At 34.6% G+C, this 26212-nt stretch overlaps 1 protein-coding gene and 1 long non-coding RNA gene across 6 annotated transcripts; one reads left to right on the top strand and one right to left on the bottom strand.

Annotated features, from left to right (window-relative positions):
* Positions 1-7380: 7380 nt before the first annotated feature.
* Positions 7381-15488, top strand: LOC107786271 (uncharacterized). 5 transcript variants are annotated; one of them, XM_075257271.1, is made up of 10 exons: positions 7387-7621; positions 9766-9860; positions 10596-10663; positions 11031-11074; positions 12878-12955; positions 13133-13286; positions 14021-14200; positions 14494-14553; positions 14633-14747; positions 15161-15488. In XM_075257271.1, exons 1-9 carry the CDS (start codon positions 7479-7481, stop codon positions 14741-14743), a joined length of 933 nt encoding a protein of 310 aa, XP_075113372.1. In that variant the 5' UTR covers positions 7387-7478; the 3' UTR covers positions 14744-14747; positions 15161-15488. The 5 variants fall into 5 exon arrangements, with proteins under 5 accessions (XP_075113374.1, XP_075113372.1, XP_075113373.1 ...); XM_075257272.1 differs by having other exon boundaries at positions 7388-7621; positions 10599-10663; XM_016607718.2 differs by having other exon boundaries at positions 7402-7621; positions 9766-9933.
* A 689-nt stretch (positions 15489-16177) lies between these two features.
* Positions 16178-17427, bottom strand: LOC107786270 (uncharacterized). Its single transcript, XR_001648099.2, has 2 exons — positions 17116-17427; positions 16178-16712 (listed from the first exon to the last, which is right to left on the bottom strand). It is a non-coding gene; the product is annotated as an uncharacterized LOC107786270 (long non-coding RNA).
* Positions 17428-26212: the final 8785 nt, after the last annotated feature.

Below are 26212 nucleotides of genomic sequence, written 5' to 3' on the forward strand. Positions count from 1 at the left end.
CACCCTGTGAGAATCAAACTGACGTAGTTCGGCAAATAAAATAAACTATTTTTGAAAACAAGATTCTTTTTTCATTTTATTAGCAAAATAAACAAACTATTTTTGAAAACAAATCTCTTTTCTTTTCCTTCTTTTTTTTTTCTTTTTTTTTTTAAAAAAAAATTTCTCAAAAATTCGGCAGTGTTTCGGTACTATTTGGACATTGATTTTTTCTTTCAAAACAGGCGATTAACTCTCTTTAACCCTCATACTGCTATTTCTCTTTCCTCAAAATATTCAGAAGCCGGTCAACATGCAAGTCCGAAGCAAATAAATGCACAAGTAGCAAGTAAGATGCATCAGGATGGTCTTTTTCATTTTTGGTACACCTGTCCTAGACAGACCCAACCCCTATGTTGAGTCCCCTAAGTCAAGTGCACATGATACAAACAAGCGTTCCTAATAGGGATCCGACATGAAGCTGAGTTATTCTAGGTTCAAAACCTTGGTATGTGTTCTAGACTGTGTACCCGAGCGGACAACTCGAACCGAGGAGGGGCCTACGTACCGGGAACCAAAAGGTCATCCGGCTTAGTAACTTGTCCAAGTCTATTTCTTATTTCATGGTATGACACTAACAGAACAAGGAGTCTCGACCAGCGAGCACATCCCCGAAGATGAGAAGATAAGGGTTTCGTAGCAGTTTATATACAGTTAAGATAATATCAAAGCGGTAAAAGCATCATTTAACACATTCAGCACAAGCATGTAATTAGATAACAGATAAAGCCAAATACAACAATTCATCTAAGCTCGAATTCTGAACCCTGAACCAGAGATTCTGGGTTCGATCCCCAGCAGAGTCGCCAGGTTATCACACCTCCTTTTTTCCTACACCCCGGAAAGGGTATAAGGGAGGTTTTTTTCACTTAAAGTGACAATCGAAACGAGATTCATTTATTATTAAAAATTCAGAGTCGCCACTTGGGATAATTTATGGTGTCCCAAGTCACCGGTTCAAATTCCGAATCGAGGAAAAGATTGACTCTGTTTTACAGTCCACGAACACAGAAATCCGGGTAAGGAATTCTGTTAATCCGGGAGAAGGTGTTAGGCATTCCCGGGTTCCGTGGTTCTAGCACGGTCGCTCAACTGTTATAATTGGCCTATTATCTGATTTTAATACATGTTTTAGCCTATGGTTCAATTTTAACTTATTAACCGCTCTTATTCATTTTTAGGAAGATTGCAACGTCATTTAAAATATGTCTTGAACCACGTCACATAAATGCACCCGCGGTCCACGACACATTTTATTTAACGTTGTTGGGATTTGGATTTGGGTCACATGAAATGCACACCCGAGTTTAGGAAGGTAATTTCAAATTACGCGCCTAAAGCAACTACGCATTTTTCAACTTTGCGAGGGCCATAGAAAATTCGCTAAATGGCATGCCTCGAATTCTAAGGATTTAAAATTAATTAAATGAGGGCCATGAGTTTTGATGTTTTATTGTAGATGGAATGGTATAAATTGATAAGTACAAAAGGCCTAAAGGAATGGGTTAGCTACATGTATATCACTGGAGCCTTTTGTTATAACATATTACAATTCAGAAAGGTGGAGTTGACATTTATGTGAAAATAACAAAACACAGATGCCAGCTTTGGGTTCATCTCCATATCATCTTCAAAAGACCGACTTTCGTTTTCAAATTCTAGAAAGAAACTAACAAAATTTTATAACAAAATAATGAATCTTAAACGACCATATGAGCACAAAAAAAAAAGAAACCATGCTGAGAACTATTCGGATGAACCAGAAGGAACAAAACAAACATGGACATACAAAAATGCATTTTAAACTTGATAATAACAAAGAACACTTAAAGTATTAATTTATTTAACACTATGCTAAAGAGAAAGTTGTAATTGTTCAACTTCACATACTTCTTTAAATTTCAAAATATGAACATGGTGCTACATGAGCTTGAAATCTAAATGTAAACAAAACAATACCTGCTGGTTACACGTCATGAGCCAAGAAAAAAAAAGTAAAAAAAAACGAGATAGAGTCATGAACATACTAAAATAACGTTAACATTTGCAAATCTCAATTCACTCAATCAAAGAAACATCATTCATGCGAACAGATTAAATACGAAAGAAACTTTATCAAAAGAACCAAATCAATTTGCTTCTGCTTCAATAAAGATGCTCCGATATTTTTTAACTCAAGAGCTTGAATTACATACCTACAAGAGAGTGAATTCAAATGAATAAAATCTGAAAGTTGTAGAGTCAATCAGCAGCAACAACAAAATCTCTATCAACTCTTCTTCAAACCCAAGATTCAAGGCCCGAAATATTGAAAGAAAAATTTAATGAAAATTTTCAACTTAAATTTCTCTCCTCCCCCCCTTTTTTTTTCTTCTCAAATTTTCTCTTCTATTTATAGCAAAATTTTCGAGATTTGTTTTTTAAAAATATTTATTATTTTATTATTTTTTTATTAAAAGAAATCCCACTTACAAATTGCTTTTATTTTTTTTATAAAACGAAATCCCACCTTTCTTTACTTTTATTTTTTAAATTCCAACTTTAATTACTTTTATCTTATTTAAAATCCCACTTTTTTTACTTTTTAAAAGAGAATTCCACTTATTTAACTTTTCTTAAAAAAACAATGCACTTTCTTTTGCTTTTCTTTTAAAAATGCTACTTTCTTTTACTTTATTTTTTTTTAATTTTCAGATACCTTTATATTTGTTTTTTAATTCCAACTTTGTTTTAATTTTTATTTTTTTAAAATTTCCACAAAACTTTACTTTTATTGTTTTAATTTTCTATTTTCTTTTACTTTTTAAAAGAGAATTCCACCTACTTTTACTTTTTTTTATTCAATACTTCCCTTTTTCTTATTTTTAAATCACTCCTGAAAATTAAAAAAAAATTAATATTTTTTCGGAATTTTTTTAAAATAAAAATAAAATAATATTAATAGTAATAATTCACCTTTTAAATTTTGTATTTTTACCCTATAATAAAAAGTGTAACAAAGCTAAAAATTGTAGGTTAAAACCCCTAAAATATTTACATAGAAGAAGTGATTAAAAATTAAATATTATCAAAAATTAGGTGCTCAAAGGAGTACTCACTTTACTCCCTGCACCCCTGTATGCAGATTCAGGCGTAGCTGGTTCCGCTCCCGAGTGCTGATCCTTCCAGCTTCAGGCGGACATTCAGAGTTCACGAGGTAGCTGCTTGGCGTCTGCAGCCCCGTGTCTCTACTCCTTTATCACTTCTATCTCTTTTCAGACAGTTGTACTAGTTTATTGACTTAGCGGAATTGTATTATGACTTATAGATGCTCATGACTAGGTGACACCTCGGTTAGGACTGTGTATGGGTGTTCTTCGCGTATTTATGTTATCATTGTTATTTCGGATTTATTTTATTATATTTAGACCGTTTTTAAATGCTTAACTGTTAATAATTGGAAAAAAGGAAAGTGTCGGCTGACCTTATCTTCATGAGAGGTACCATCACGATCGAATTCGGGTTAGGGTCGTGACAAATATTGAGGAGGGAATGCCAAATTGTTTGACATGATTTTTCCTGTTGCGAGAAGTTACAGAAATTTTCGGGTTCCATTTAGGTTGGAATACTTATTTCTGTTTCTATTGTTGAGATGATGTCCGTGTTAGAGAGATTTTGGTGATAAAAGATTAGCTTTTTTTAATTGATAAAGTTCATCCAATTTGTTTTATTTTTAAAATTTTTACGTTACTGTTAACATTATTTTAGCATGGCCAAGTTCTAAAATCTACTTATTTTGAGAAGTTTTTTTTTCATAAATGCTTTTCAAAAATACTTTTTTGGCGAGAATCGATTTGAGTTTGACTAATTAATTTGAAAAACACTTTTGAGCAGTAATTACTGTTTGGCCAAGTTTTTGAAAACTTCTTCATTTTAAAAATTGCTTCAACTTCTTTTTCATTTTAAAAATTTGGCCAAACACTTCAATTTTTTGCCAAAAGCACTTTTGGTCAAAAAAAAGCTTGGCCAAATAGGTTATTTTTGTGCCTGGTGTATGCTAACCATTTTAGTTAAGGTAAAATACATAATTACCCCTGGCGATGAGCGATTTTGCCAAATACATTATTTATCTTTACGAGGGGTCCTATGAACCTCCTGGTTGTGTTTGAAATGTAATAAATAATACCTTTTAAAATCAATCCCACTTTCAAAAAAGAAGTGTAAATTACGGACCAATTTTTACTTGCCCCATGTAAAATTAATTAATCTTTTCTTTTTTAGTTATCTTTTCTTCTTATTTTATTCACTATCTTTCTTTTCTTTCCTCTTTCACCTCATCAGAAAACTGATGCAGCTCACTGCCGCCTCTTCACGCCAACCAAAAGGATCTTTGAATCTTGGAGTTTCAATTTGATGGAAGAGTTTGTAAGCCATCCGTGATGATATTTGGCCAAGTAATACTGAAAGAGATGATGGATTGGGATGAGAGAGATGAATGAAAGAGGTTGAAAGCTGACCGAAAAAATAGAAGCTTGTTGGAAAATAATCGGCCAATATCGGTTTTGATAATATCGGGACCAGAAAATTGCGGCCAATATTATCTGATTTTTTTTATTTGATAATTGTTGCCAAATCAAATCAAGAATTTGACCTTAATATTGATAGAGCCATTTTGTTAGGTCCAATCTCTTCCACCCATCACATCCTTTTTTAACAAAAATTGAGGTGAATGAAGCTCAAGATTATGGAAAATCAGAGTTACGTAAAAATTAAAATTACACTTTAAAATGTTGAGAATGATGTTACCCCTGAGGTTAAGTGAACTTGAGTTAAGAATTAACTGGAGCTAGTTTAGAAGTTGACTAGCTAATTATTGTTAAGTTATAGCTTGTTTAACCAAGCTTCTCCAAGAGCAAAAGTATTTTTTTAAAATAATTTTTTTAATAAAAGTGTTTGATCAAGCTTTTAGAAGAAAAAAAATATTTTTGACTAACAATTTTTGAGAAGCAGAAAAAAGTAACTTCTTCTTAAAGCTTTTCTTGAAAAATATTTTTAAGAAAAATACATTTTGAACACTTTTTATAAGCTTGGTCAAACAGATTATTAGTTAGGTGGTTAGAGTAGTGGTTAGATAGTGTAAGCTGATAGTTAGTTACATACGTGTAATTTGTATATAAATACTTGTAGGGTCATTAATGAAGTTTAGCTCTTTCATTTTTTAAATTCTCATCTTAGTCTTATAATATACGCTCCTATTTTTTCTTTTCTTTTTTTCACTCAAACCTACATTGCAGACAAAAATTCAATTCCAAGATATATTGAGAATATTACTATTTGTACATAATGCCCCTTTTCAATTTAAATAGTGAAGTTTAATACACCTTTACAATTTAAATAGTGAAGTTTAATACAAGACGCAAGATTAAATGAACATTTATTTATTTTTTCTCTCTTTCTGATTCATAATAAATTCAAGCTTACTCAATATATGTCTAACCACTTGAAATAATTCCATTGACATATGAAAAATAAAATTATTTTTCCGATTTACTCTGAGATAGAAGGATCAATAATTTTTCCGATATTATTGTTGCCTAGGAGTAATTAACCAAAGTCAATAACTTACATATGAAGTCTGAAATAACTTGATATTAGTACGAGCCATATTAACTAGCAAATATCTAATTCAGTACTCTTGAAGGTTTTAAAAGGTAACAATTTACATGCACTTGATGTTTACACCAAGCAAATAAATATATGACACTTACCTTGCATATAAATTATTTATTAGTTAATCATGGTTAAGAGATTTGCATATGCGCTTTAATTTGTAACTTTCATGGTTAAACTATTTGGTTTGACGTAACATCAGGTGCGTGTAAGTATTTATCATTTTAAAATTCATCAAAATGTAGCCGAAATATTTGGTTTAAATTGAAAAGGAAAAAAAGAGTTTTTGAATTTAAAGTTGAAAATTAATACTCCATTTATTTCAATTTATGTGAACCTATTTTATTGGGTATGAAATTTTATATGGTCTTAAATATGACAATATTTATTTGGTTATAAGACTTTGAAAATTTATGATTTTCAATTGCAACTATAAATCAAACGCTTATTGGGAGACAACCTAGTTTTATTGTTTTTATTTTCATTTTATAATTGTGCTATTTTTATAGTGTTTGTTTTTGTTTCGTAGGGTTATGAGCATGAGAAGTAAGCCCATGAGATATGTGCAAAAGCGAGCTAGATGGGTAGAACTAAGTATGGAGTATCTGCACAGGGGCATGCCTGAGAAAAGTCTGAGTACCATACCATGTAAGCTACTATTGTTTCGTCCTTTGGTCTTTTGGGGAGGGAGAATATCATTGAATAATTAGCTTTTTATTATATTAGTATAATGTTATTTTCTTATTTTTTATTTTTAGCTAGCTTATGATTTTAGTTTGGTTTCATAATTCGTAAAGCTAGTAGTGTAGTACTCTAATAGTAGTTTGGCAGCTTATTAAAAATAATAATAAGAAAAATCGTAAAAAAACAGGAAAAAGATTGGATTCTTTCCGATGATGGACCTCTGGAAAATTTTCTTGAGGGAAATAGAGTCTAAATAAAAACATAAAAACACATGTTTTCTCTATGTAGTAATAATTTTTCATGATTTTTTTTTTGTGTCTCGTTTTTTTTCCGTGAGATGTAGTTTGAACTTGGTGGACTTGTTTTTAGTAGAGTAGGATGTAAGGAATAAAATGGAAGTAGAGTGATGACATTCCTAGATGCCTTTGTCTTGTTTGATAGTAGTATATTTATGTCTTGGTATATGTAATACCTTCCCTATGTGTTAATTTTTTAATGATGCCTTTATGGATTGGATAACATATTTTGTGACACCTATGTCTCTTTTTTTTGACTTATGTTTTTGTGCTTAATGCTTAATATCTCTTGGCTATGTGAATATACTTTCTTTGGTTTGAGACTCGGAATGACATCGTCATTGGTGTGTCATGTGCTATGTATGATGAGATTTTGTATAGTCCATATTTTTGCATTAGTGTGACCATTAAACTTATTATTAAGGTTAAAATAAGAAGTTTAAGTTAAATTCTTTTCAAAGTTAAAATATTATATTTTTCCAACGGACTAAAAAGGAAACTAATTCATATATACATATATATTTTATTTGAGATTCAGTTGATTTTGGTTATGTTTTTATTTTGAAAAAAAGTTGAAATTTTTATTAATAAATTAGTTATTTTACTTGTAATACTATTTTAATTATTTTTTCAAAATTCAAATCCTCTATTAAGTTGGTATTAGAAAAAGGACTAAATTGTAAAACAAATACTATTCAGTTGTAAATAATCTTTCAAATTAAAGTTTAAAATGAAATAAAATCCATTGCCAAACGGGGAAGAAAAAAAATTGCGAAGATTTTCACTGAACGGAAAACTTCGAGAAGCGAAATGGAGGATAACTTCGTCGACGGCGATCGGCCGACGCTGATGGTGACGAACGACGACGGAATCGACGCGCCGGGATTAAGAGCTCTAGTTAATGTGCTTGTTTCTACCAATCGCTTTCACGTCCTTGTTTGTGCTCCTGACTCGTATGATCACTCACTCAAGCACTCTCCTTACAAATTCATTGTGAATTTGCACGTTTTATGTTAGTATGTACAACTATTATTAGTTAAATTTCTGTAACTGTTTAAATGTAGCGACTTCTCTGTTCTACTTAGTTCGGTTGCTTATATATATTACAATGATTTGTTGAATAATGCTTGAGGTTAACTTTCCTTATTTTGGGCGGTATGGGTGGTTAAACTAGGTAAATAGAAAAAGTATATTTTATTCTTAAATGTGTTGGAAAAAAAGACTTTTTATAACTTTTATTGGAAATACAAACTCTTACTGGCGTGTAGGGAGTTCTACCACTCCAATAATCCGAAATATAGTGTTTTCAACGCAGGAGTGGTCTAGGTCGTTTTTTGCAGTTGAACCTGCTTTCAGCTCGAATTATGCATACATATGCAACAAATTATAATGTATACATGTGGTATAATAAGATCATACATATTTTGAACCTATTAACTCTAAATCCTAGATTCGTCTTTAAACATGCCATGGCATAATTTATTAAAGGTGGTTTTAGAAGTAGGTGTGTAAATATTGATCTAATGATAAATGACGGTGGTACTTACTTTTTTGTGGTTAAGAAGTGAAGAATGCAAAGAAAATATATCTATAATTGAGAAATCCCCACGGCCAGTGGTGCATTGTTTGGAACTCGGTGAATAATGTTCCCCTCCCTCTACCCTTCACTATTTAAATACCAGGCTTTTGTTTGTGGTAGGCTTAATCCATGGCATGCGCCTAACCCATGCATCATGCACTACACTCTTAACATTGGACCAAAGCCCTAGGGGAGATTGCAAAGCATTTATTAGTTTTTGATAGTCTAAAATTGGGGTCTATGTGAAATTGTGCTGCTTAATGATTAAAGTGAACATTGTTTTGCAACATCCCTGAATGAAAAAGGGATTATATGAGACAGGCAGGTAACAAATTTGTATGATCGATGATCTCTCTCGGTTATTTGAGTTTCAATCGCTTGACTGCTCTCGTTTACTACTTTGGTCATGTCTTTCTATAGGAAATCAGTTTTTACTCAATGCTTTGGCTTTCATGTAGAGATTGATAAATTTTTCATGTTGCTGTTATTTTTTATTTGAACATGTTGCATGATATTAAGTATTAACACGTTATATACCTGAGACTGATATGATGCTTAGTACATCTTACATATCGGAGTCTAGCATAGTGTGAATCTTTTATGATTTTGCAAAGGAAGGTTGGAGTTGAACATGTATTGTTTCACTTCAGCAGTATTGATGAACTTAAATTTGCTAATTAGCTAATAGATGTTATTTCTGGCAAATAAAAGTTTGGAGTAAGATCTGCTTGTTGTTCTTTACATGGTTGGCTCATTCCATGAACCTATTTGTCTCCATGTGGATTTGCTTATGAACATCTTCTTCCTTTTCTTTTTCCCTTTTAAAACGGTAAGTGAATTGTTCATTAGCACTACGTTAACTATAAATATCTCATTTTCTTTGCTTCTTCCTGTGCTTCACAAGCGATAAGGAATATTTGCTTTTCTTTCTCTCTCTATTTTGAGGATCTCCTCTAATTTTGAATTAAAAAATGAGGGTGGGAATGGGGGAAAAAGTAGCCCTTTACTGCATTGGCAGACTGCAAGTGACCCAAGTCTACTGAATCACTTGCTAAGCAGTACACCATTAATCGGAGAAGAATGAAACCTTGGGTGATTTTTTGACTGTTCTATGTTTTGGTCATTGATAACATGTTTACCTTTTGATTTTCTCCTGCCACTTCTGCAAAAGGCAGTGTCTTTATCATTGCTTAATGATGCAATTGTGAATCTAAGATATTTATTTTCCTGTCAATATTGTTTTCCCTATGTATGCTATCTTTCTAGTTGTCCCAATATTTGTTAGATTGCATTGTTTAATGTTTTAAGTTATTATAATGTTAAGTTCAGAGATGAAGCTTGCAAAAATTCTTGATGTCCAGCTTCACTGTTGAATAATCTTAAAGTTAGGAATTAACTGACTTTTGGTTACTTACTTATGCTCTTATATATTGCAATTTTTTCCACATCTATCACTTGCAAAATTACATAATAGATTAAGACTTCTGCTATTGGTTATGTGCTTATAACTACTTTCAGAGAAAAGTCAGCTGTTAGTCATAGCATTACATGGCGTCATGCCCTTTCTGTTAAGCAAGTGGACATTAGCGGAGCAACAGCCTTTTCAGTTTCAGGTCTGTTGCAATCTTCAACAAATAAATAATTTAGAGTTCTGGACTGAACTAGCAACAGCCTTTTCAGTTTCAGGTCTGTTGCAATCTTCAACAAATAAATAATTTAGAGTTCTGGACTGAACTAGCAACAGCCTTTTCAGTTTCAAGTCTGTTGCAATCTTCAACAAATAAATAATTTAGAGTTCTGGACTGAACTATGGTACTTGACTTTAAGTTTATTGGATTACTAACTCTAATATCAATGCCTCACACTCTCACAGCCCTTTGTTATATTAATAGTGCGATCATATTCTTGGTACACGTAATTGAATATACAAGTCCCACCTCAATACCAAACTACTCTGGAAATTGAACAAACAAATAAAGGAGGAAGTCTCTCCTTTCTTGAAAACCTGAGTTTTGTGAGATTGTGCCACATAATTTAGCATTCTAATGATTTTCTATTTGAATAGATGAATACAGATGAACTTAAGCTTTTAACTTAAAATTAAGAGCAATCTAGTTAAAGATTAGTTGTAACTTAGAACTGTGGATCTTTTCTTGGGAAGTTCTTTTAAAATTTTACTAACAGCTAGCATATGTCATGGGATATTGGTCCAGAAATGCTCAATCAATTACAACCAAGAACATGATATATTGATATTTTCCGAGCTTTCATGCTTCAAGATCTCGCTTTTGAAGTAATAGAAGATGAGAATGTTGACTTTGCTTTCCTTTTCGATTTCTTCTTTCTAGCAGGAACTCCAGCAGATTGTACTTCCTTGGGAATCTCCAAAGCTCTTTTCCCTTCAGTGCCTGATCTGGTAGTACAACTTTCCTAAACCAAGATAATATTTCTTTATTCACATTTCTGTTTGGAAAAGAAAAGAATATAAATCATTAATATGCATGACATGCACACCAAAGCTCTCTCTTTCCCCTCGTTTATATGTTTAAGTTGCCTTTTTAAGTTAGTGCTTCCCTCTTCCTCCTCATGTCATCTTAGAGTTTCTTATTGGCAGTATGCAGTTTGATTTTCCAAATTGCAAATACTTAGTTTTCCGTCTCCGTTATCACTTGATTACTGATTTATCCCATGCCAGTCTTTAGGTATCAATGCCTTGGGACTTTGCATAATTAAAAATTCGTTGTCTGGAACACTCTTGCAATAATCTTAATCTATTCTTTCAGGTGATCAGTGGTGTTAATATGGGTGACAACTGCGGCTATCATATGTTAGTAGATTTTCTTCACTAGTATTCAGTTTCTTTGTGGTGATGGTGAAGTATCTTGCTGCCATACATTGCTTTCAATTCCATTATCCGGGTACATTGGGCTATTTATGTTCTAACTCGTCGTTACAACACCAGCCCATTTATACCTCTCTCTATTAGTTTCAACTATCTAATGAAAATGTAAAGAACATTCACTCAACATTGTGTAATGTGTAGGGATGGGTAGGGGTGGAAAATGGGTTAGCTGTCGGATAATATGGATATCCATGGCTTCTTGAATATGATCACTTTTGGGAGAATTCCTAGTCTCCCAAACTTGAGGAACTCCCAATTTGAGGCTTTACAGGTGTAAAAGTTAAACCCATTAGTTATCCATTCGTTATCCATTTTTTAAGTGGATAATATGATTCTTATCCATATTTGACCTGTTTTTAAAAAGTTCATTATCCAACCCATTTTATAATTGATAATATGGGTGGATAACTGTTTTCTTTTAACTATTTTGCCACCACTAGTGATGGGTGTCAGGCAATTCGGTTTTGATTTTCAATTTTTGAATTTAAGAAATTACAATCCAATCCAAACCAGAGAAGTGCAGTTTGGGTCAATTTTTTAGAGTTTGGTTTCCAATTGATCGTTTTGGTTATTTCGGGTTTTGGTTTGAACATATACGTTGGGCTTTTCTTCTCACAGATAAAAATAAAAATGAACCTCCAAATAAAATATTCATGTGAACTTTGCTTTAATTATTCCTCATTCCACCAGGAAATTTGGTAATTGTGTGTACGAATGATAAAAGCAAAAAGCAATGATGGTGGTAAGTAGAGAAGAACAATAAGTTTACTTATTTTTAGTATCAAAGTTGAACTTGAAAGTTGAAACCCTATTCGTAAGTAGGCTGTTGGCCTTTGCTGATGATCTAATTTAATATCGGGCTAATGTCTAATGGGCATGTTTGGTTTGGTGGGCCAAACATAAGGTATAATAATTTTCGGGTTTTCGAATATCCAATTTTTTTCGTCCCGAATCCAAAATCCAGTTTTTCCAAAATTAAAACCAAACACCAAATGTAATCCAAAAATTAAATCACATATCCGAGAAATTTGGATTTCGGTTTTCCCCAAAGACCACAAACTATGCCCAGCCCTATTACATGTGTTGAAATCTCATATAAGTTCTTTTACTTTATGCTTTGCTTAATCCATGGCGATTTTGTTGCAAACTGTTCCTGGTTCGCCGAATGGTACAAGTACTCAGTTCAGTTTCTAGATTCAGCTAGTGATGATTAGGCATGCTTACCATTTGTGCTAATATACTGGGCATGTAGCACTTTTAGGTTCATCTATTATATAATTTATTTGACTCTATGATATCCAAAAACCCAAGGTTTCTTTAACCTTAATTCAAATGACTCTTCTCATCCGGTCTTCTCCAAGTCTGCTCTTGTCACCTTAGTCAAATGGCTCTTCTCATCCCTAAATTATCCACAGGAATTTTAATTTTGCATTTTACCAATGATGGATTTTAATTATAAAAATGAGCACATTGTATATCTGGGTCAAAGGGAATCCATACAGTCAACTGGCATTATCTTCTTGACTTTGTACTTTCTTTTAGATGATCCTTGAACATAAAATTGAAGCATAGTGTTTTGTCAAGTTAATTTAGTTTACTATGATTGAAACTCAAGCAAAATTAAATGTTAAATGAAAAAAAATTATCAAACAAAAAAATTATTGACATTCATAATTTTGTAGTTGTTTTTGTGAGAATTAATTTTGTACCTTTTGCTGAAATTGTCAGAGTATACTCGGGTACAGTGGCTGGCGCTAGGGAGGCTTTCTTCAATGGTATTCCTGCTGTGTCTGTATCATATAATTGGTATTCATCAGTGAACTTTTCGAGTTATTGTGTTTCATGCAGAGAGCAGCATCATTACCTTGTGTTTTGGTTTTGAGGGCCCTCGTGCACTCCAGAAATTCTACATTTTTCGTGCCCCAGTGGTTTGTTTTCTTCATACATCATTGTTCCTTATTTCCTTGGGATTGCTAACTACAGGGTTCGTGGAAAAAGCAATGTTACTGACTTCACACTGGCTGCTAAAGCTTGCTTACCCATCATCAGCGCTATATTGGCTGAAATCAAAAGAAACAACTATCCTCTAAATTGCTTTCTGAATATTGATGTGCCAACAGATGTCATCAATCACAAGGTAAACTTTATGCTAGCTTTGTTTTTGTTGTTTATGATAGAGAATCACCTAGAGAAGGAAGCTGTAAGGTAGATACATATATTGGGATTCACTTGTCTTTCATCATTGGTGAAAATATCATGTAAAAGTTGGTCTTCGCTTTGATGTACTTTCTTGTGTGTGATCGCCTCCTGTTGGCCCTGTCAACAGTCAGATTTGCTTTACTTCATTTATTCACTGTTGGTCTCATGTTTTATTTTGATTTCTATTAACAGCTGAAGTTTGCCCAAATGAGTCATTTCAGGCCAACTGAAGCATGTCTCTTTATTAATTAAATAGTTAAGAATGGACAAGGTGGTTATGAACAAACTGCACTGGTCATCTACTCTGTATGAACGAATCAGTAGTCTCTTCATCTGTCTTTCTGTACTATAAAATTTTGTTAGATTGTATTTATATACAAATGGAATAAAGCTTTTTCTAGATTGTGGTTTTCTTTGTTCCCTGTACAAGTTCTAAGCCAAGCATTACTCAAGCCATCAAAATGAGTCTGGCTCAACCACCATTTTGCCCATAGTAAATTTGAATGTTTGTCTATTTCAACCTGAGTTTCCTTTGAGGAGCACTATCTTAAAACTTGAATACTTTGTCTTACGAACTGTTATCATTGTGTCTGTATCAGTTACATCTGATAGGATAAGTGTTGTTTTTTCTCTTTAACAATTTCCTCAAAAGATTTATCTTGGTCTTTCTAGGGATACCGTTTGACTAGACAAGGGAAAAGTTTTGTCAAAATGGGATGGAAGCAAGTTAATTCTGAGCGAGAAGGAGGAAAAGTATTGTCCACAATGACTATGGAGACTAATTCATCAGAAAGTACAGAAGCTAGAGCTTTAAAAAATGCACCACAAGATCATCTACTGTTTAAGAAACAAGTGTGATCCCTTTCTCTATTGTTGCTTGCTCCATTGCTGTTATCCTTGTCTCCCAGATCTTTCCCCGTCACGCGGGCACCTTACAAGAAATTGAGAACTATTGTTTTATGAAAACCTGGCAACATTCGGAATTAAAATAGCCTTTTGAAAGACACTACTCTTTTATTGCATTACACACCAGATATTTATTTATTCCTGATTCTTTTGAAAGTTAAAAGGAAAAAAAGAAAAAGAAAAGAAATTTATAGCGGTGTCAATGGAGTAATCTGTTGATTTTACTCTTTCCTTTCTAGGTTACAAGAATTCTAGTGGAGGATGGTGATACAGACTACTGTTCTCTCCGAGAAGGATACGTATGTACTATTATTGATTTATATGGTTGTCAGTCATTTGATGAGAACGACCAATGATTGGTATTGGCATTTATCACAGATAGCTGTCACACCCCTTGGCGGCTTGTCTCCGGCAGAGCTAGATGCTGTTGCATTCTTTCAGAATTGGCTGCCCAGTGTTGTTGATCTTTACCCTTCCTCTGCTTTATAGTGCTGTAAGTGGTCCCCCAAGTCTAACCCAATTCTGATGAGACCCTAACACTACTTGTTACATCATCTTTGTTTAGTGTGATAATGACATTTGATTGGCTACTGATGCCATGTTTCTGTTTTCTGTTATTGTGTTTGACATTGATTTTGCATTTTTGCTACCAAGGTGCTTAATTTTGTTTGGGGATATAATGGGCTTGAACTTTCTCTTCGCCTTAAATTTTGACTAAATGTGAAAAAGTTATGATCATTGTACTACTAAGTTTACTTTTACATTCCACAGAAGTAAAAAGAAACTGGTTTCATCGTTTTGATTATTGTTCATATCTTCATTTCTGATGATTATATTTTTCATTGTGGTTAATCTTTGTCTAAGTTTGCTCTGATACAATGTGGGTTATCATGATCAATTTGCCAGATGAAAGGTTTGTAGAGATGAGACGAGATAAGTGGAGTTGAAAGAGCTAAAGCTGATGAGTTCACACAGAATGGAAAAAGTTAATGCATTTACATGTCATTCCAGATGTGGGTATCCTCTCCCTGGTTAAAATTCAGATGCATCTTTGTTTCATTTTCTGCAAGATATCCTCTCTAATGTTTCTTAGGCGTTTACTGAGATCATAGCATTTGTTATGTAACAGATTTGGTGTATGTTCAAGCTTAAAGTTTTTCTACAACCTGTTTTGTCTGTTCTCCTAGTTATTGCTTTAAGCTTAAACCAAGCGATTATTCTCATTTCCAGAAAAGGGATCAATCTATACTGCTATATTCTCCCTGTGATTGCATATGATCGTCTAAAATCCAATTGACTTATTTTATCTTTGATGATTTGCAGAATATATGTACTGTTAGCAGTTTTAGTTTCGTTATTTGTGTTTAACATTCCATGAGTTATGTTCTTTCTTTAGCAGTTTCACAGGTATTATCTTTAGAGGATATCTGAATCATTGTCAAACACTGCGTCCCGCACGCATTTAAACGGTCTGCAGACTCAGCAAAATTTCAAGATTATTGTATAAGTTACACACGTAGGGGAGAAGTAAACATAAGTTGCCCTGCTTTTGAGGGAGATCTAATCTCGAATCTTACCACGTTTTCTTTATTTTATTCTTAAATAATCAAAAAAATAAATGGTGGTTTCACATGTGTTTATTCTTTAGTGATCAAAAAGTTAGGTGGTTGCAGACGTGTCCTTAGTCAATAGAGTATAAATTTTAATGTGGGATAGTGGGAGTAAAAGAAAGGAGTTTGCTCTTACACATGAGGAAGTATGTCTAAAATGAAAATCACAGGACAGTCTAACGTCCTTAAGCTAGTCCCTATTCAACTTTATTTAATTCATAATAAGTTTTGAAGACCTTATCAATTATGACTCATTAACTGTTGAAACTGACAAGGCAACAAATGGTAACTAAACTAATGAGAGTCTGTCTACTTTACAATAACATCTCTTTGTTCTTGGAAACGAATGCAGAACCTCTTAAAATTGTCATCTATTTACAAACAAAACATTTAAAGATTCCATCCTATACTGCTGAAGTCTGCTATTTGAATTTCACAAAGATCATTTTTCTTCTACCTTCTTGTCCTCCACTGTTCAAGAACTCACTCGCATCACACTTATTTACAAGTATTTACCAAATTGCAAAGAACAATATATTCACAATAAGTGAAAGACATAATAATTTCAATAATATAAAGACTTTAAGATGAACCTCACTCACAAAAGATTGAAGATGCAAACATGAATGAAGAGAAGGGAAAAAAAACCTATGTGGGACAAACGTGTTGTAATATATGTACATGTGACTGTAAATCTCCCCTCCTTTTTTTTGTGCTTTTATGTAAAGACCCTCATTTTGGTGGAGGCAAAGAACGTGGATGCGACTCCACTAGTATGGACCAAAGCACTTGAACATCTTCACAAGGGCAAGACTTAACATCCTCGTACAGGATATATATCCCTCTTCCTGACAAACCAAGAATGAGAAATTTTTGTACCAAGTATACACATTTTTCTTGAGCAACATTAGAGTTTTGTAAAAGAGAACGGAAGAATATGCAAATGCAGAGTTGTTTCTAGATGAAATACATATAAGCATGTGTATAGGGCTGTAAAAAGATCAAGTCAATCGAACTTCTTAATGTTCTGATTCAACAATAGGCTAACGGATTGGGCAGAACTCAGTGTTTCGGGTTCTAATTCTATATGGATGTGCACGAAATAAGTATGGATGGAGTTAAAGACATTTTAGAATCCACAACGCCTAAATTTTGTAAATGAGAGCTAATTATCTAAGTGTACATAGAGAATCTTAGACAAAGTAAACCTTACATAAAAAGTGAAACAGTGTAACAAGAAATCGGACATACTCTTTTTGGGAGCAGAGTGAAGACGAACCCAAAGCTTCTTCAATGGAGAGAAGAGGGATTGCAGCCACCCCATGAGAAAAAGAGGGTGGAGATGAGGTTCATGGTAGGTAAAATGGAAATAAGAGAGACTATAGGAGAAAGGAGGGGTGCTAGTTTGCTTAGACAAAGGGTGAAGTTTGGGTCACTGTCCTTATAAACATTTACATTTGCCTTACACACAAATCATGCATTCTTTCACTATTTTAGAACTTGGTGTTATGTCTCTATCATATCTCTCCCCTTGTAGCAGAAGTTATTGCCACTCTACCAATCATTTGTACTTTTCACACTTTCTATTACCCCTCTGCTTTCTCCCTTCATGGACATCCCTTATTCTTCAAGCTACTGATGTATTTAATACTCCCTCCATCCCAATCTATTGACAATCTTTCCGTTTTAGTTTGTTATATAAAGAATGATATCTTTTTATATATAATAATAATAATAATAATTTATTTTTAAGATACTCATTTTATCCTTTATGAGGTGATTTATATTACGAACTCCCCTTGGAATAGGGTAAAATTCGATAGCTAAAGTTTATTAAAATATTTTTAGAAAGATTCTCCGTTGTTAATCCAAAAATAGAAAGAATATAAATAAAGGCACATACGCGGGAAGGGCCCCCGACTACTTCTTCCTTTTGGGGGGACTAGCCTCATTACTTCCCTCGTCGAAACACGAACTTTATGTGAGAGTTGAAGCCCCAAAAGAAGAATTGGAAATTTCTCTCATAGGAAACCAGAGCGACACCAGAGGATATCCTCATATCCTTTGTACATAATTCTTGATATAATCTATTATTTTTTTGATCTTCTTGTAAAAATTCTGAATAATATTTTGATGGTGAAAACTGGGGGTGTACAAAGGAAACCGATAAACCGCACCAACCCGAAATCCGAGTCAAACCGAGAAAGAAAAACCCGACTATGGGTTGGTTTGATTTGGTTTGGTGTTGGAAAAAAAAACCCGACCATAATTGGTTTGGTTTGGTTTTAACTAAAGAAAGTCAAATCGAAACCAAACCAACCCGACATTACATATATAGAAATTTTAGATATATTTAATATATAAATATATTTATTGTAATGTAATTTATAAATATTTCTTACAAAATTTCATAATTTTATCTTTTAAGATATTATTTCAAGGTTGGACTTAGAACTTTTGAATGTTCCAATAAGTTTTATAGCCATTAACATTAGTAAATTAAATAGTGCTAATAAAAGCCCAAACCAAAATCAAATCAATACTAATGCTAACAAAAGAAATTTAATTCAATACTACGAACGAGAATGTATTGAATATCTATTTTTTGTTTTGCAATAATTTAGATAAAATGCATAACCTATTTTTATTTTTTCTTTAGCGTTTAGTCATGTATTTAATACTCCCTTATTAGCCTACTTATTTTAGCATGACTTGGCACTCTTAGATTATGTTTATTTTTATTATGGCTTTTTAATTAGCAATATTTATATTACATAATTTTATTGTTGAATATTTTAGGATAATGCCATGATATATCTCATATTTTGTATTATTTTCTTGGAAAATACTTTATATAGTTGTATCTTACTAGGACTAAAGAAATATTTTGAGCATAATTTATATGTTTTGTTCTATGAAGATTTTACCGGAAAAAACCCCGAAAACTCGAGAAAACCCGAGAATGAAAAACCCGAGTTTTATTGGTTTGGTTTGGTCTTTAGATTTAATAATCCGATACAATTGGTTTGGTTTGGTAATTGTAAAATCCGAACCAACCCGGCCTATGTACCCCTAGTGAAAATCAAAGGGAATGATGACCTCATTTTGAACTATAGTGGCACAAGTTCATTTCTGGATCACTGCTGCCTAGTTATTTTCTAAGTTTGCCTGTTAACTGTGTTTAGAAAGAAAGAAAGAAAGAAAGCAAAGACTTGCAAATACATATAGTATTCAAATAGTTTTAAGCAAATTTATTACACCATGGCAAATACTAGCGATGGAGCACAGGTAGTCGATTATAGTTATCCTAAAGATGCATATTTGTGACACTAGGACATAGTAATGATGAAATAGTAATTTGAGATAACTATATTTTAGAGGGGTCCCTCTTGTATTGCAAGGAAACATTTCTTTTCAAGTCTACTTCAAGTTTTGAGCTTCTATTGGTCCACTTGCTCCATTAGAGTTTAGTCTTTAATTTGTCACAGGGACAAGCTATCAGTTTTGATGACTCAAAATTTTAGTTTCATTACTTTAAAGACTTTTGGATGGCTTAATTAAAGAGTCATTAAAGGAAACAAAAAAGAATTCATTAGCAAATTCACTGTTTTGTTGCTTATATTTCCCACATGTCAAACTTCAATGGTGCATATATTTCAGTTGGACTTAAAGTAATTTATCTATATATCTTCTATCGGTATAGAATAGGAAAGACAAAACTATTATATTATGCCAAGTGGCATAGCAATAATTCAACACGTGTCAAAATTTAGGATAAATCTCCAATATATTTGGAGTTTAAAATTAATTTAGTCTACAAGTCAAGGAAAAAAAACTTATCAAATTACTTATCGATAAAATTCGATAAATTCGATAAATTCCTTATATATAAAATTAAAAAAGGGGAAATTCTTTTATGGTAAAATATTTGTCATTTTAATTGTTTCTCGAGAAGAAAGAGGATTTGTTGAATTTCAAGTATTCAATTTCACCAATAAGGTACAAAGACTTACTTCACATTTAGAATTGCACAAAAAAGACTATTTATCTCAGAGAGGTTTGAAGAAAATTTTGAAAAAACGTCAACTACTGCTAGATTATTTGTCCGAAATCAAAAGAATGTAAACACCCTGTTATTTTATTTATTTAATACACTTGGAAATTACCCACAAAAAAAAAATTCCTAGAAAAGAACTGACTCCATACTCTTTTAGTTAAAAAGAAGACCTACGACCAAATAAGAACAATATGAGAAAAAAGAACTAACTCCACTAAAATTCCTCCTACTTTTTTTGTTGGCCGTTTTTTAATAAACTACATACTCAGATTTGAAAAAACTTTTAACCTGCTATTCAAAAGAAATGTATACGTTTACCCCAAAAAATATGAGTAACAATTAAAGATAATTTGTAGATTTAAAAATATGTGATATATTCTAATACTAGTGATTAAATAGGTAATATCGAGCTTAAGTAAGAAGGAATAATGAACCAAATCAATGTTGTCGAAATTGTAAGGGCCTCGAGCTTGTCTATCCAGGGACCTCGAGGTCAGCTAAGACCAACAAAGTATGAACAATAAAGTAAAGGCAACAAAGCAAAGGCAATAAAGCTGAAGAATAATTGCTGAGTACGTTAAACAAGAAAAGAATAAGAATGTTCTATTGCAGTGAAAGATCTCTATTTTACAAAATGATTGGGGTCCCCTTTAAATAGGAGGAGAAAACTCCAATATAGTACCTTGCTCATAAAGGTAAAGAATCCTATTGGTACAGGTGTATAACGGCCTAGTACGGACCTGTACCATTTCGTATAACCATTATCCTATACTTAATACGCTGGTCCACGTGTCCTAAAGAAGTTCCTGCTCTTTCTTGATTGACTTCGAGATTATGCTGCCTTCGATGCAGGCCGTGTCAGGCCTTCGATCAGCTTCCTCAAGGTAGGTGTCCCTTAGCCGGATGCGACACCCACTTTGAGTCTTCCGGACTCGAGCCTATACCCTGATTTAAGACTTTAAAATCATGCTCCTCGATTTTGACCGCATACAGATAGTCCTAGCGTTTCTTAGAATGAAATGATATGAAACGATTTGAACCTCGATTTTCCCGAGCCTCTCGCGATGATGTCATCCTCGTGAAACCAATCGTTCGAAGTGACCAAAACGTCCCATCGGCCTACTTCCCCAAAAACATTAAATGCACGCCAGTGTTGGTCGGCCATTAACGCATTCGAACCATCGCTGCCCCTCTATAAATATGGTGCATCTTCCTTTAGTAAATGACTTTACCTCTCTTCAATCTCTTCCAATCCTCATCTCTTTCTTCAATCACCTGTTTCCTCTGCCTCTTGAAATGTCGTAAAATACCAAGCTCTAGCCGAAAACGCTACATCCTTATTCACCCGCATTCCTTGCCTTACAACCATGGCCAAAACTTCCAAGACGGTCCCTAAAAAAGATAAAGCATCATCTTGCTCCGCCTCCCGGTCAGCCAAACCGGTGGTGCCGCCGACACTTGAAGAGATCACCCCTGGTGATTGCATCATTTAAAAGGACTTCGGTATCGAGAATCCTCCAGATATCGAGGGCCAATGTGAGCACGTGTCACGATATATTAGCCTGATAACCAAGCAACTCATCAAGGATGTAAGGAGGGATTGTCGATGGGGGGACGAGGTCGAGATTCAGGAGGTCGAGATTAAGTTTTCGAAGCCCGACGAAAGCATAACTACCCACAAGGAGGGATTTTTGAGTGTTTACACTTATCCGCATACTAGGGCCCCCTCGATCCGGTGGTGATCGACTTCTGCAAGACATACGAAGTCACCCTTGGCCAAATTCACCCTTCGTTCTGGTATATCGTAATCATGTTGCGGTACTTCTCTGAGCAGGCCAAGGGTTTAGAATGCACTCTCAGCCACCTAGTTCGATTGTATCAGCCCCAGTTATTCCGAGGGCTTATCGAGCTACAACGTTGAACCATGAAGTCCTTCTTCGCCAGCACCGACAAAACCAAAGATCGAGGTTGGATGAGCCTATTTGTTAGAGTCAGGACTTCGGACATCATCCCCGAGGAAAAAATGTCGTTCCCGGAGAGGTGGAATTTTAACCGTAAGTGGAGTCCGCATTTTCCTTTGTACCTATTCTTGTTTTTTCATTTTTCATAGCTTACTTATCTTTCTTTTAGCAGCTGACGCTTGGGCGCCTTTGGCGGTGCCCGACCTCGAGGATTAGGTTAGAAAACTAGCTGCCACATCCTCTTGTGACAACCATAAGTGGCGTGAATTGGCGAAGGGCCAATGGGAGGCCAAGAATCACAGCCTTGGAGATGCGTCCGAGATGAGGCCGGCCTCGCCTAGGGAAACAACCAAGCCTTCAAATCCAAAGACCGAGAAGGATAATAAAAGAAAGAGGGTCTCGAATCCCGAAGACTCCCAAGACAAGAAAACCTCCACTCAAAGGCTACGGAAAAGGTTTTCTTAAACGGGAACAGACTCAGCCCATGACTCCCCGTATGGTGAGGAAAATGATGAGGAAGAATCGGCGCTGGCGACTCGGACCAGGAAGCCAGTCGAGGCCGCCAAGCCTTCTGAACTAGAAAATCCACCTTGTGGTGAGAATGCCCAAAGGGAAGAGACGGGCAAGGCCCCCATATCTACAGAGGTTGAGATTGTCCCTCCATCTTCAACAACTATACCAGAGGGGGTAAATGCTGAGGCCCCCGAGGTTAATGAGAATGCCCCCAGTGAAGATCTCGGGGCCACGACAACAGGTCATTCTCTTTCATTGCCAACTTATTCTGGGGAGGCAATCGAGGAAACCAACACTTTGCATATGCCCGACCCAAGTAAGGTCATCGGGGATGACCCTTTCTAGAGCTGCTATGCTGGAGTTGAGGATGCCGATGACTTCAATGATGCATCCTCCATTTTTGAAGAGGCCCAGAGTCTCTTTTCCCGGGTAAGGACCTGCCCTATCTATTGCAAGTTTTTCTCCCTTTGTCTTCCTCTTCTACTGGCACATTTTTATTTCATGTATAGGCTGTTGCAAAGTTCAAGGCTGAGCTGAAACAATATGAGGTCGAGCTCAAGAGAGTCTCGGGTGAAGAGAAGGACTTGAGGCTCCTTTGTAGTTAGAATGAATAGGAGCTTAAGGGTCTTCGAACTGCTTTGGCCAAAGTTCAAAAGAGCGAATTCGAGCAGGTAACTTTGATTTTAACAGAGTTTGGCATTCTTGGCCCTGCTTCGGAGGCTAATATTTCAATGTCTCAGCTGCAGCAAAAGCTGGACACGATTGGGCATCTTCGGGGAGAGGTGAATCAAGTTCGGGCTGATTGCCACCAGTGGAAGGAGAACATGGATCGACTTGCCGCTGAAAAGGAAGCTTACCGATAAAGCTTAACTCGAACAACACCTATTGCGGAGGTCTACCCATCTGTCTGTCTGAACCTGCACGCATGAAATGCAACGTCCCCAGAAAGGACGTCAGTATGAAATAATGTACCGAGTATGTAAGACAATATACTGAAGCTGAAATTGAATTGATAATATAATAACTGAAAACAACTGGGAGTCAAGAAAATTTGAAGATATGCTCATCTGCTGATACTGACTCAACTTTCTTAATATAGTGAGTAAAATAGTTGTCCGGCCCTATAAGGCTCGGTATATATATAACTGCTCTGCCGTAGTAGGCTCGCTCATAGGCGCTTCGGCCATACTAGGCTATGTATCTCGACCAACTGGGCTCGCTCATAGGCGCTCGGCCATAGTAGGCTCGGTATATATCTTACCATCTGATCAGAGGTTGCCCAATAGAGGCATGCCCATCGATTATAAGCTCAATGGTAATAAAAATACTTTTAATACTGTATATATGTAAACTCTCTGTTCTTTTGACCGGAAAAAGGAAATACTCAATTGAATATACAGTCCCGATAAGAAGAATATGGTAACTTACAAAACTAGGAAAATATATGTAATTTGCGAGACTAGAAAAATATACGTAATTTCTAGGATACGAATTTTTCTCTATGCCTCGTTATCAAACTTGTGTAATTACGATATCATGCTAAAATGAAGAAAAAGATTAGCCTTAACATACCTGTTCCTGAAATTATTTGAAAGAATCTGCTTCTGCGAAATATGAATGAAATTTTATTGATTCTTGAAATGACGAACGATTTTTTTTAAGCTTTTATTCTTGAATTTTTCAAACCAAGAAAGAATGAGTAATGTGACTTAGATGCAAACTAATTGAAGTGTTTGAAATGAATTAGAGCAACTAACCATGACATGAAGTGTTCTGTTTCCAAATGCTTGATTTCAAATCAAAGAAAGATGGAAATTCCTGAGTTTGAAAGAATAACATTGGGATTCCTTTTTGTTTCAAATTGGATTTTATGCAGACGACTTAGATTAGTTGTCCATTTTTGTTTATGCCTAGTTGGCAATAACTGACTACTTAGTCACTCCTTACCTTGGTGGCTTCTTGCCACGTGTGTTTGGGGATAATTATTAAGTTTTTATTCGCTTATTAGTTAATTGGGTAATGTCCCGTTACCCAGTAACTAACCAATTACCGGCATAATTTAAAAATTGAACTAAATTACTTAAAATTCTATTTATTTCTAAAATACTTCATATATTATACTACCGTGGTTATATGGTACCTTACATGGTGCTAGTTCATAATTATCGGGTATCATCGCTCGACCTGTATTTTATTCCAAATTGACCACTTTCAACGAAACTTGTTTCCTTTAATCCTTGTACCCCTTTATCCTTCATAACACTTATTCATCGATTGCTATAAATAACGTAACAAGATGATCGCTTCCCCGAGTCCACGTCGGTTAACTGAAAACGAAATTTTAACATACGAAAACGCGAGATGTAATAGTTTTGTAGCCTATAGGATCACTTCTGTGCAATACTTGGTAATCGTCCCCAAGTTAGGGTGCTACACATAGCATTAGCGCACAGGTCATCATATCCTTAACTATCCGATTACCCTCCCCTTAATCATTGTTTCCTAAGTGCTCTAATAGTATCCAGAATGTGCCTTATGCGTGCATTACCTGTCCCTTGCCTGTGGCCTTCTAGTTAAGATGGATCTAGACTCTCTTATAGTGCTTAAAAGGAAAAAATCTAAAAGCGACAAGCAAAAGAAATAGGACTGTCAGATAAAGGAACAGTTAAAGGCTCACATTTACCTCCACAAATAAGCAGACAATTGCACGTCTCAAACAACAGTATTTCATACACTTTAAAAATCCTATAGCAGGATATCTAAGTGAGCACAAAGCAGAACATATGCAGTGTTTTTTATTAAAGCGAGGCAGAAGGTACTTAATGAATTTGCCTACTGATTTTAGGACTAGCTGAATCTGGGCAGTTCACAAACAATTAAACAAAACACAATTTTATAATTTCAAAATTTTAGTCATCCTACAGGCTTGCCTAAGCGTGGATCAGAGATGCCCTATAAACATGATATCTAATCGTTAATCAGAACCATGATAAACCAGTAAACAATTTTAAGTAGGTAGTTTGGTTCATTATGTCCTATAGGCATGCTATCTAGGTATTGAAAAATAATCACAAATGTTACAGAACTAGTTTTATATATTAGCCTGATATCTAGGTGTTACGATTGCTTTTATACTTATTTCCTATAGGCATGATTGCTACTGAGAAAACTGATTTTTATACGATTTGACTGCAGGTATGATATCAAGGTGAGTGCAATAAAAATTCCTAGAACATGGTTTCTAATGCACATAGGAGAATTTATGAACCTGATTATTAAGGCTGAATTAACAACAACCTAGAGACAGGATTTCTAGTGTGGATGTGAATATGCATAAATAGATATTTAGATCAAATAACATGATGAACCTATAAGCATGTTTTCTAATGCACACAACAACCTATAGGCATGGTTTCTAATGCAGGTAGATAATCATAACAGTCCTAAGAGCATGATTTCCACCCGATTTCCCCCACAAAACATATATAAAAGTCCCTCCCATTTTACTAATATCCCCAATATCTGTTTTACAGGAATTGTTATTACAGAACAAAAATGAATGAATTACAAAAATGAGACTGCTAAACTATAGGGAGCCTGGATAGGTCCAAAGAGTAAACCCAAAAAAATCAGGCCTTCAACCAAGTATGAATATGCCAATATTCTCATGGTGCACCCAATGGTATCCTGGTGTGTCGAAGTTCCCAAGGGCCTTAGTGACCCCGGGCAATGCTCACACCAGAAAACCTCTAAAGAAACATTTTGGTGAGCAAGTTTTGGAGAGCCAACTCCAGTGTGTCAAAGTTCAGAGGAGTCT

Source organism: Nicotiana tabacum, chromosome 7, assembly GCF_000715075.1.
Source record: "Nicotiana tabacum cultivar K326 chromosome 7, ASM71507v2, whole genome shotgun sequence".
Taxonomy (NCBI): domain Eukaryota; kingdom Viridiplantae; phylum Streptophyta; class Magnoliopsida; order Solanales; family Solanaceae; genus Nicotiana; species Nicotiana tabacum.